Here is a 12,735-nt window from a genome sequence, read left to right on the forward strand (position 1 = left end):
ATAAGATGCCTTGAGCTTCTTTGGACACGAATACAATTATTTTTAAAGTATGAAACTTTAGAATGAAAGGAGTGTTATACAGGGTTTGGGGATTGTTCAGGAAACAAAACTGTGGAGATAAGATATCACCCAGTCAGGTGCCTAAAAGTTATGACAGCCAAAGTTTATCTGAGCAACTGTACATGGGCAATTCACAGCACCGTCGATGAAATAGTCAGAATTGAGAACAAACTAAACTTAACAATCTGACCACAGTTGATGCATAGACAAAGGGCAGGATATGGCCCAGAATCTGTATTTGTATAATACAACTCCCTGTAGTCAAAGATATCCAGATCCCTTTAACACATATAAGGGGTTTGAATTGAATATCTTATTTTAGGCACTGCTAATTCAGAGTGCGGTGCAAAGGAGACCAACTATATTAAATTACTTATGTATTTAGCACCTGTGTTACAGCTGTAGATCAAGCATTTGTCACTAAGCAGTTAATCAGCTGCCAATTTCTATTTGTATTGGCACTTTAAACTCTAGTTTTATTATCCTTGAGTTAAGATTCAAAGTCTCTGCTTCAGATTAGTGAGGTTAATCAAGGCTTCATATAAGGAATATACTTATGGAATATATAATACAGTAGAACCTCAGAGTTAAGAACACCTCGGGAACGGAGGTTGTTCGTAACTGTGAACAAAATGTTACGGTTGTTCTTTCAAAAGTTTACAACTAAACATTGACTTAATACAGCTTTGAAATTACTATGCAGAGGAAAAATGTGGCTTTCCCTTTATTTTTTTAGTAGTTTATGTTTAACAGAGTACTGTACTGTATTTGCTTTTTTTTTTTTTGTCTCTGCTGCTGCCTGATTGCGTACTTCTGGTTCCAAATGAGGTGTGTGATTGACTGGTCAGTTTGTAATTCTGGTGCTCATAATTCTGAGGTGCTATTGTAGATAGTTTGTATCTCATCATCGCATCAAAGGAGGAGATTGAAGTAGGTAAAGAATGAACGATGTTCTGGAAAAAGAAAACTGAACAAGGAAAATAGAAAAACAAACTGAAGAGCAGATTGATGAAAAACAAGAAAGATGAGATGATGGGTCCAAGAGATAAGCTACTGGACAAAATCAGTGCAGACAGAGAATCTTAGAAGGCAAACATCAAACAATATTGCATGGAAAGAAGATGAGCTGCTCAACAAAAGGCCTAAGGGTGCAGAGACTTGTTTTGCAGTATCTAAAAGGAGGATCCCAGGACCTCAAATTGGGTGATGAAGCCCCAGAACGTGAAACTGACCAGCTTGTTTTCTTCAACCACCTCCTACAACTAATCTATTTTTGATATTCAGATTCACATTCCTTTGGGATCTTGTATGTGAAAGCACTTTGGACTAAAACAAAAATTGAATTTAATATGTTTTTGGCAAAATAAATTGAGATTCAGCTATCGCCACTGACTATTTCTTTACATACTGATCATCAGGCCTTAAAACAAGACAGGAATTAAATTGCCCTTTGTGGTGTTAATTCATACACAAAGGATGCATATTCCTTAACCTACTGGGCTTCCTTTTGTGAGTCTTAAATTTTAAAAACAGGATTGGCTTGAAGGTTCAAATATTTACCCGACAAGATTGACTGGAAAACAAAACAAATTTTAATCACTAACTATTATGTACTATATACACAACCTGAAAGTGGTTCATTCTGAATGGTCTGTGCACCATATATATTATCTAATCTTAAACATAAGTAACATATTTTCATCTAGAGTCAGCATGATGTAATGGTTAGAGTGGGGGACTGGGAATCAGATAGTCACGGAGTATCTGTGCCTCAGTTTTCCTATCTATAAAATGGGAATAATACTTAGATTTCTCAAGGTCTTTGACAGATGCCATTTATATGCAAATTGTTGCTACTTTCTACAAAGCTGGAAGTGGAAAAACTATTGCCAAGCAAATGTTAAACAATAACTAGGATATCGAACGGATGTCAGAAGGTCAGAGACTAAATATAAATTGAGTTGAAAAACAATAAAACTATTGTGTAAATAGAACATTGGCAATGAAACAGATTGAGGTGGTGCAATTAGCTCTGTGCCATCTCTGATGTAGAATCATGTGCTGCAATTACTATTGATTGGTAAATTAGCTTAGTTTGTAACCTGATTAATAAATACCTTCTATAAAAAAAAATTGAGAGTAACCCCTCCTCTTATGGAATTAACTCTAGGAGCTCCATAGTTAAGGTTGTTGAGATTATTATAATGTGGTAAGGGGTGTAGTAGTAAATCGTTTTGTTAGAAAATAATGTAATCATTAAACTTTACATCAGTTACCCAAAAGGTATGACTTAATACTCTGTCGAGTTACAAGTAATCCTGCTTAATACTTTAGGAGTTTGAAAGAACTAAATCTTAACATTCTTTGAGCATTGTCCATATGGATCCCTATCTTTGGTGATACACACATCCGTGCCATGCAACCCTAAACTTTCTAGAAAGCTGTGACTGTTCAGGCTGTGCACTCACCCTTTTTATATGCCTCCAAAGACCAGGTTAGCTGAAAATCAGGGCTAAAACTATTCATTTTACGGAAAACGATTTTTTGCCCTTTTATTGCCTGTGATTTGTTTCCTCAAGAAAGCTTGAAATAGATGTTTTATAAAATATTTGTTTCCTCAAACACTTGTACCCTTTAATATTCTGGAGTTTTTAGCTCAGTAGGTCAGGCATTTATTGCTTGTGGTTGGGAACTGGATTAAGGTGGGCAATTTGGAGGCACTTGGCAAGTTTTTTTTAAAAGGGAAGTTCAATTTGCAAAAATCTTTTTTTGAGATTTCAAGCCCAAATACCTTGGACAATGGACATCTGATAAATGCATCAGAGAATTTAAACATGAAGAGCCAGATTTCCAAGGTCTCCTCTAAATTAGTACCTACTATTTTTCATGCACCATTTTTAATGGACACAAAAACTCACATTTGGCCTTACAACAAGCAATGGTTCATATAGTTCTGGTGATCAGATAACCAACTCACTAATTTGGATGTAATTTTTCAGGTTTACAAAAACCTCTGTCAGGTGTTATTGAAACCATTAACCCCATCACTACTAGTTAGTCCAGTTCAGCATTAAAATTTGCAACCTCATTAATTTCTTTACTGCATAAACATTCTGACTTTTAGATGCTTCTGTAAACCAAATAGCTATACCTTGTAAACTTCACTCATCAATAATTCTGATAATTATTTGACGTTTTCTTTGATGAACATGTACTTTCAAAATTGAATTTTATTAAATTACTTGTGCAGGAACTGATTTTTTTTGTCCTGCTTTTCTAATGCAGCTTACATACAAGCATGTCGTGCCCTGATGATCATTTCCATCGTCTTGGGTCTCTTGGCTACTGTGCTGTCATTGTTTGGTTTAAAGTGCACGCAAGTTGGGATGAGTAATGAAAACACAAAAGTAAAGATTTCTGTAACGGGGGGAGCGATCTTCATTTTAGCAGGTAAGATACCAACATTGTGCATTGAGACTGAACTTAGGACACCATTGGTGCTCAATACTGTTTTCATGATTAGCAAACTAAGTGAAATGTACATCTGTTTTCATAATTTAAAGCTGTAGAACTATTTAATGGTTTATTTAAGTATGTGCATTTTGAATTTTTCTCCATAGGACTCTCTTCCATGGTGGCTGTTTCTTGGTATGCTGCAAGGATTACTGCTCAGTTTTTTGACCCACTGTATGGTGGAACGAAGTAAGTAAATGGACCTGTTGTACCAAATTGGTGAATATTTTTAAGATAGCATCAGTAATTTCAGTGGGCAGTTTCCTGTAAGGGTTTTCCAGGACCCCGTAGTCTGTACTGGTCAAGTTATCCCATCCTGCTTAAAGAAAAATTTATCAACAACTCAGCCTTTGAAATCCTCTTTCCCACAGGATGGAGGAATTATTGCTGGTTGGGAGGACTGGGGTATGTTCTCACTTTCAAGGAGTCAAGGAATGTGCAAGGCATACCAGCCTCAAATTCTCAGTCATGGCGCATTGGCACAGAGTGTACATCCCTCTGTTCTATTGGCAGGATCTCCTGTCACTAATGCACCATTGCATTGGCTGTCTGTGACCCTTTTGTGGCTCTTAGAATGCAGAACCAAAGTTAATGTGACATGGAGCATTTACCAGCAAGAAATCCTCCAGATTCACAGGTGTGCTTGCTCCAAAATGGCTTCTTCTTTGTTCCTTCATGCTCCCTGAAATTCAGAGCCTCTCCTATGTGGCTGCACAGAGATTTCTGAGGGAAGGTGAAACACACAGAATAGGTGGTGCTGTGGGAAGGACTTGGCTTTATTAGTAATTATTTGTATTACCATAGCACCTAGGAGTCCTAGTCAGGGACCGGGACCTCATTATGCCAGGTGGTATACAAACTCAGAACATAAATACAGTCCCTGCCCCACAGAGCTTACAATCTAAGTAGAATGGATACAACTTAAACTGCGTTTGGAACATCTTGGAGGCCTATTCATAGAATGGCAGTAACAGCTTTGGAGGATATGACAATGATGGACATTTTGGTATCCTGTCCTTCTGTCTAGAGAATATACAGTGCAATGATATGTGCCCTCAGACTAAATGGATTTTGGTTAAGAGTGTCTTAAAAATAGCCACCACCAAATTCGAGTATAAATCATATTACATAATAGAGTGACTTCTGCCCACCCCAAGATCCCTTTGTCTGAATGGAATATAAATTCCAAAGAAAGAACTTGAAGGTAATATATTGCCTTTTCAGAATAATATGAACAGTTTAAAATTCAGAAACATCCAGGAAAAATTCCAGGACCAATCTTACCTTTGCTCCATATCCCCACCCTTCCTGTGTCTCTAGGCTTAAAAGCTTACTTGTTGAGTATGGCAATAACCCATTGTGACGAGTTGGATCACAGAAACCCCCTTGGGAGCTGCCATCCGATGTGCCCAGACCACTTCTACCCCTGCCTTCCCTGCCAGCTCAGGACTCCAGCACCCTGTCTTGCTGAGCCAGACACTCCCGTCTGCTCCAACAAAGACCCAGGGTCTGAATTACTTTCCCCAAAGCAGCAGGTTTACCTGAAAGCAGCTAACAGAAGTGTCCTTGTCTTTAACACCCAGATGCCCAACTCCCAATGGGGTCTAAACCCAAATAAATCCGTTTTACCCTGTATAAAGCTTATACAGGGTAAACTCATAAATTGTTCGCCCTCTATAACACTGATAGAGAGATATGCACAGCTGTTTGCTCCCCCAGGTATTAATACATACTCTGAGTTAATTAATAAGTAAAACGTGATTTTATTAAATACAGAAAGTAGGATTTAAGTGGTTCCAAGTAGTAACAGACAGAACAAAGTAAGTCACCAAGCAAAATAAAATAAAATGCACAAATCTATGCCTAATCAAACTGAATACAGATAAGATCCTCACCGGTTCCAGAATGCTCCCTTTTACAGACTAATCTCCTTTTAGCCTGGGTCCAGCAATCACTCACACCCCTTGCAGTCACTGTCCTTTGTTCCAATTTCTTCCAGGTATTCTGGGGGTGGGGTGGGGGTGGAGAGGCTCTCTTTAGCCAGCTGAAGACAAAATGGAGGGGTCTCCCAGGGGTTTAAATAGACTTTCTCTTGTTGGTGGAGACCCCCTCCTCACTCCTCACTCATTCCAGCAAAGTCCAGCTCCAAGATGGAGTTTAGGAGTCACCTGGGCCAGTCCCATGTCCATGCATGACTCACAGTTTTTACAGGTAGCATCCATTGTTTACATCGGGGTCGGCAACCTTTCAGAAGTGGTGTGCCAAGTCTTCATTTATTCACTCTAATTTAAGGTATCGCGTGCCAGTAATACATTTTAACGTTTTTAGAAGGTCTCTTTCTATAAGTCTATAATATATAACTAAACTATTGTTGTATGTAAAGTAAATAAGGTTTTTTAAATGTTTAAGAAGCTTTATTTAAAATTAAATTAAAATGCAGAGCCCCCTGGACCAGTAGCCAGGACCTGGGCAGTGTGAGTGCCACTGAAAATCAGCTTGTGTGCCGCCTTCGGCACGCGTGCCATAGTTTGCCTACCCCTGGTTTACATGCTACCTTGAACGTCCTCAAGTAGACTTCTTATGTGGATTGGAGCATTCAAAGATCCATTGTCCTTTAAGTGTTTCTTGATTAGGTACTTAATTTCAACATTCCTTTCTCCAGGAACTGACCAAATGCTCTATTAAGGTTATTTAGAAATCAAGCCAGTACACAGACAACATTCATAACATTCATAACATTGAATACAAAAATGATGCATGCAAATAGGATTACTACATTCAGTAGATCATAACCTTTATGGAGATATGTTACATGGCATATGTAGCATAAAACACATTCTAAGCATATTTCCATAGAGCCTTATGGGAGGTACCGTCACACCCATGTCCATCTTTCCAGGCTATATTGTATACAGAACTATCTCCACTACCTGTTGGGAATGTTAAAGTGGATAAAGGGCAGATCTTTGGGATTCACACTTTGCAATGGACAGGGCCCAAATTTGTCAGCTCATAGTACAGAGCCGTTGGTGGATGTCTTAGCCAGCTGCCTTGGTGACTGAACTGAAGGAAAGGGGAGGGCATTTGGAAGCTGGCTGGTGCATGTTTCTGAGACATTAGGAATCTATCAAGCATGGCCTATACACTGCTGCTCCTCTGAGATTTGGGAACCTTTTATAAAAGCAATATCTGTTAAGGTTGCATGAATGCCTCCTTGTAGCACTGGCTATTTGGCGCTGAAGCTGTAAGAAGATGTGCAGTACCTGGCAACCTCTGTTCTTTTATTTCTTGGCTAGCTGTGGGTATATGTTGTGTTCCTGTCATCCCAATTCAGTTTAATCTATGAATTTCATTACACTCCTCTTTATTCTTTCTTCCATTTCATGAATAAAGCTGTTACATAAAACAGATCCTAGCAGATACCTGTGGGAAACCCCCATCCCCCTAAACATTTCATTCCCTCCCTCCCACCTCATACTCTGGGGGCAGGGGTTTCCCTCCGCGGGCTGCTTCTGCCTGCAAGCACCATCCCCGCAGCTCCCATTGGTCGGGAACGGGGAGCTGTGGCCAATGGGAGCTGCGGGGGTGATGCTTGCAGAGAGGGGCAGTGCGTGGAGCCACATGTCCCCGCACCCCCACTCCCCCAGGAGCCGCAGGGACACATTGGCCCTTTCCGGGAGTGGCGTGGGGCCAGGGCAGGCAGGGAGCCTGGCTTAGCGGCAGCCACGCTGTGCCGCAGACCGGGAGCCGCCGGAGGTAAGTGCTGCCTGGTGGGATGCCACACCCCAATCCCCAGCTCTGAGCCCCCTCCCAGAGCCAGCACCCTGTACCTCCTCCTGGACGCCAACACTCTGTCCCAGCCCGGAGCCCCTTCCTGCACCCAAATTACCTCTCAGAGCCCACATCCCACACCCCTCCTGCACCCCAACACTCTGCCTCTGCCTGGAGTTCCCCCTACACCCAAACTCCCTCACAGAACTTGCACCCCTTACCCCCTCCTGCACCCCAACCCCCTCTCCAGGCTCAGCCCAGAGCCCCCTCCCACACTGTGAACCCCTTGGCCCCAACCCAAAGCCTTCACCCCCTTCCAAACCCCAACACCCTACCCCAGCCTGCTGAAAGTGAGTGAGGGTGGGGGAGAGCGAGCGACGGGGGGGGGGTGGAGTGGGGCGTGGCCTCAGGGAAGGGGTGGGGTAGATCCTGGGTTGCCCTTAAATTCAAAAAGTGATCTTGGGTGTAAAAAGGCTGGAGACCACTGCTTTAGAGGATTCTCACCCATCCCTTTATAACACTATGTTGGGGTTCCACCGGGCTCTGTCCTAGGTTCTGTTCTCTTCTCCCTCTACACCTTATTTCTGGGTAATCACTCTCAGAAACACAAATTCAAATACAATCTCTATGCTGACTACTCACAGTGCTATCTGTACTCTGGACCTGTCTCCCTCTGTCCAAACTAAACTCTCAGCTTGTGTCTGACATCTCCTCGGGAATGTCTAGCTGTCAGTTCAAGCTCAACCTGGCTAAACCAGAACTCCTAATTTCCTCCCTGAAATCCTTCCCGCTGTCTCCTGTCTTGTACACTGTAGACAACACCACCATCCTGCCAGTCACTCTCATCTGTAATCTGGGCGTCGTCTTCAACTTGGATCTCTCTCTAGGTCCTCACATCCTGGCTGTGTCTAAATCTTGCAGATTTTTTCAGCATAACGCCACTAGGATACAGCCTTTCCTATCCATCCATACAGTTCAACTATCATCCTGCTCTTATTATCTTGCATCCCAGTTACTGCAACATTCTTCTCTTTGGCCTTGACAAATGCAATCTTTCCCCATTCATATCCATTCAGAATGCTTCTGCAAAGACCATTCTCCTTACCCATCACTTTGACCATGTCACCCCACTCTTTGCATGGTTCTGACTCATCACTTTCCATGCCTATCCCCAACCTGTCTATCACCTCTCATTCATTATTGAAAGATCAGCTCCTGATTCCAATCTGCAGCCATAGCTCACTTGTTAAATTTTCAAACAAGCACTTTTGTGCTTTCTCCCATGCTGTCCCTTACCCTTGGGAGAAGCGCCTCATAAACAACCACAAAGCTACAGTAGAACCTCAAAGATACAAACATTAGAGTTACGGACTGACTAGTCAACAGGATACCAAGTGAAACCGGGAGTAACCAATCAGGCAGTAACAGAGACCAACAACAACAACAACAAATACTGTACTGTGCCTGTATTGCATCTTAAAGGTAGGCACATCTGGGCTGCCTGTCCCCACCCCCATGCATGGGGTAGCCACTAACAGCAAGACATTGGGGCTGCCAGCCCAAGGCAGCCGGAGCCAGCTAGTAGAGCAGGAGCAGCACTAGGGTGACCAGATGTCCCGAATTTATAGGGACAGTCCTGATTTTGGGGTCTTTTTCTTATATAGGCTCCTATTACCCCCCACCCCCTGTCCCAATTTTTCAAACTCGCTGTCTGGTCACCCTAAGCAGCACTGGGGTCTGCACCACTTTCACTCCTTCCCCCACTCCCCTGGAGGGGGTTACAGACCCTGCCTGGAGGGGGAAAGCTAGCAAACTCATGCTGGTGCTGAGTAGGGAGCTCAGCTGCTGCTGAAACCTGGCCTGGAGTTTCAGCTGCTGGATCTGGAGTCCGACCTGCGCTTTGTTCAGAGTTACAAACATTTCAGAGTTATGGACAACGTCCATTCCCAAGGTGTCCATATCTCTGAGGTTCTACTGTACTTCATTATCCTCCTTCAAATTCCTCCTTCAAACTCTCCTTTGCCCTGATGCCTACAAAAACATGACAGCAGTTAGGCTGCTGGTGTGCTGAGACCACAGCCTGTCGTGCTGACCAATATTGTCTTATTGTTTCCTTGTACTCAACTATTTGTCTATATCCATCTGTTGTTTTATATTTTAATTGTAAGCTCTTTGGGGCAGGGACTGTCTTTTTTTCCGTGTTTGTACAACATCTGGCACAATGGGGCCCTATTCCATGACTGGGATTCCTAGGTACTGCGATCATACAAATAATAACATTAAGATCTCCATTAAAAAAAGAAGGGTGATGAGTTTCTATCTGGCCTTGTGAAAGACTGACTAAACCAGTCATTCTTGACTATTTATTACTGATATTCTGGGTTAGTCCTCCTTACTGTTACCACTTGCTGGTAATACCAGGTTAGATATGAAAAATCTGGACATGAAGAGAACTCCAGTTGACTACATAGAGCTAAGCTCTTCAGGAAGTCCACCAGCTGTTATTAGAATATAGGGAGAAGTATAAGGGTGAAGCAATCTTGGAAAAGCAAAGGTTAGAACTGGATGAGAATTTGCATTCAGACCTGGTATGAATAGACAGAAGTTCCTTTGCTAGAAGGAAACTAAGTTTTCTACATTACAGCAAGGGAACCATATCTACAATATGCATCTATAACATTGCTGTCTTTGAGATTTTTAGGGTTGCTACTTTCAGATCAGTTCACACTTTTAACTAAACGTTTTCTTGGTAGGAGTGCTAGATCAGACACTAATTGCTTATCTGTTTAATAGTCTCCTATAGTGGGGATCTGTATTGGTAATTCTGTGTAGGAGAAAATTATTACGCTGAAGAGATAATACTGAGATCTCCAGATGTAAGTGGATAAGTGCAGTAAACCTTTTTTCCCCTTTTATCTTCAAGCTGTTGCTCCATGTATTCTGTTCTCAGACACTGTAAATATATGTCCTTTATGACCAACTCTTCGGTTTTTCTAAGCAATTACCTATCCCCCTTTATCTCCAGGTTGCTTATTAATTTTTGTTCTTTAAATCCCTGATTCAGCAAAGCACTTAAGCATATGCTTAAGAGGTTTGTTGATTAGAGATACAAATGCTTACATTATTGGCCATATCATCTATTATGTAACATTTAATTGGGTACTGAAACTGCCTGGTTTATAATTCTCTGCATTCTTTACCAAGAATGATGCTAGCTTTTTATACAATTAGCACATCTTATAGCTAGTACAGTGTAAAATGTATTACTGCTTCATATAAAATATATAATAATATCATGGAGAAAGCTTTAAATCTTCTATGTGTGATCCTGTTGTATGATGCTTCCATAAAATCCTTCATATTCCAGGTATGAACTAGGAGATGCACTGTACTTAGGCTGGGCTGGATCGATTCTGTCTATGCTTGGTGGGATCTTCTTGACTTGTTCATGCAAAGGGAGAAAAAGAGGAAAGCACAGGTAGCTCTTTATCTTAAAGATCAAAATAAATTATATACTTCAATCAGTGTCAATTTATGCATAGAAAGTGATTTTGTTCCCAATTATTCACTTCTGTATTGTGTAGATGCAAAAACTAGAGGCTGGGACTGTCAATTCATGTTGATAAGTAGTCAACTTGCCATAAACTTGTGATGTAAACATGTATATACTCTTTACGCCTATCCTTCTGACCTTTGACACTGGCTTGTTAAAATTTGAAATAATCAGTTTTATATTTTTTATAATTATGGGCAGTGTTGGTGCTTCTAATGAATGTACAATGGAATTGTGCAGTCAAAGAGCAGAGCTTCCTTTGTATTGGTAAAATTGCAATACAGATCTTTAACTTTTTTTTTGTATTATGGCAATAGTGCTATAATTTTCTAATCATATATTTTCACTACCATTAAAAGAATCTAATTCCATTTATCTTGCAGAAAATAAAATCATTTTTTCCCCCAAAGAAACTGATACAGCTTAAGAAATTCTGAGATTTTTCTTGTTTCTTGTAGAAAGGTTTGTTTAGCAATATGTCAGAAAAACTAAGATTTCTGGCCTGACTACTTATCCTTTTTCATTGGAAAAACATAATCTTTATTTAAAGCAAGTCAGATATGCAGCAGTTGTCTGGGAAAAGGTTGCACTTGTCAGAAATAGCAAAGGTCTGTGCACCCTTGAAATGTCCAAGGAATACTAGGACCAAGTACATCTAAACCACATTTATTTAAACTAGGGTGACCAGATGTCCCGATTTTATAGGGACAGTCCCAATTTTTAGGTCTTTTTCTTATATAGGCTCCTATTACCCCCCTCCCCCCCCCACTCCCTGTCCCGATTTTTCACATTTGCTGTCTGGTCACCCTAATTTAAACCTTTAAAAAAAGGCGATGCACAGAAGGAAGAAGCATGTTGTATGATGCTTTACTTAAACATTAGAAAAAGCTGCGTGAGAACAGCCAATGAGGGACAGTATTACGTTGAGCACGATATACTATTGCATATTGAGCCTGGTCCAAAGCCACTGAAGTTGATGGACAAATTTCTATTGACTTAATAGGGCTTTGGATCTGACCCATAATGCACTGACTCACTAATTTTCAACATGATTTTAGTAAATCCTTCAGTGAAACCTAGTGCAGAATTTAAAGCTCTGTACTAAGGGTGAGATACCAACAGCATGGACCCAAGATAATTTTCCACTACATTCTTTATCGTATTGATTTATGTTAAAATTTGCAACTAGCATAAATAAAGATTCCTGCTTAGATCAGTTAAACTGATTTTGTCAAAGAGCATGTGGATGTATAGTACTTAATAATTTACAGTTCGTTTTTCTTAATTACAGCGACCGCAAGTATGACTACTCCGCTGGCCAGACAGCTCATCAGCCACGCATTTACACCAAAAATTCGGATACAGTCAGAACAGCCAAAGATTATGTGTAAACTCTTCTTTTATTTTTTAATTGTTTGTACGTTAACATCTTGTCAATCCAAATAAAAAGAGAAACTAATTTTTGAGTGTTCTAGTTCAGGCTGCAATCTTTATCTCAGTATTGAGGTTGTTATATGTTTTAGTACTTCCTTCTGGGAATATTTTGAAAATGGAAACAGTTAAGTTTCTGGAAAGATATTGCCACATGGAGATATCCTGTTCATTGACAAACCAAGCAAAATGAAGCCATAATGTATGGTGTACCCTGACAACAAACCAAGACTAATTGTTAATCTATTTTTGACTGGCTCAAACAGTGAAACTGACATGCTGCAACTAATCACAACCTAATAAAACTAGTGTTGTAAAATTTACTGTAATTTTATTAATACTTCAGCTTCTTATTTTTTAAAAAATGTTTTAGCTTTTAAGAGTAAATAAGAATTAACCCTTGAGTG

General features: G+C 40.5%; 1 protein-coding gene across 3 annotated transcripts in view; it reads left to right on the forward strand.

Moving 5' to 3' along the window:
* LOC112106628 (claudin-15-like) overlaps positions 1-12,363 on the forward strand; it is a 32,737-nt gene extending 20,374 nt beyond the window's left edge. For all 3 annotated transcript variants that reach the window (XM_024199987.3, XM_024199988.1, XM_024199989.1), the window contains 4 exons: positions 3,346-3,510; positions 3,681-3,762; positions 10,712-10,822; positions 12,189-12,363. In XM_024199987.3, the coding sequence (XP_024055755.1) occupies positions 3,346-3,510; positions 3,681-3,762; positions 10,712-10,822; positions 12,189-12,288 (458 nt within the window). In that variant the 3' untranslated portion in view covers positions 12,289-12,363. The remainder of the gene's footprint in view (positions 1-3,345; positions 3,511-3,680; positions 3,763-10,711; positions 10,823-12,188) is intronic.
* The last annotated feature ends 372 nt before the right edge of the window (positions 12,364-12,735 follow it).

The sequence above is a fragment of the Terrapene carolina genome, unplaced genomic scaffold (genome assembly GCF_002925995.2).
Source record: "Terrapene carolina triunguis isolate 2854851 unplaced genomic scaffold, T_m_triunguis-2.0 Scaffold88, whole genome shotgun sequence".
NCBI classification, from domain to species: domain Eukaryota; kingdom Metazoa; phylum Chordata; order Testudines; family Emydidae; genus Terrapene; species Terrapene triunguis.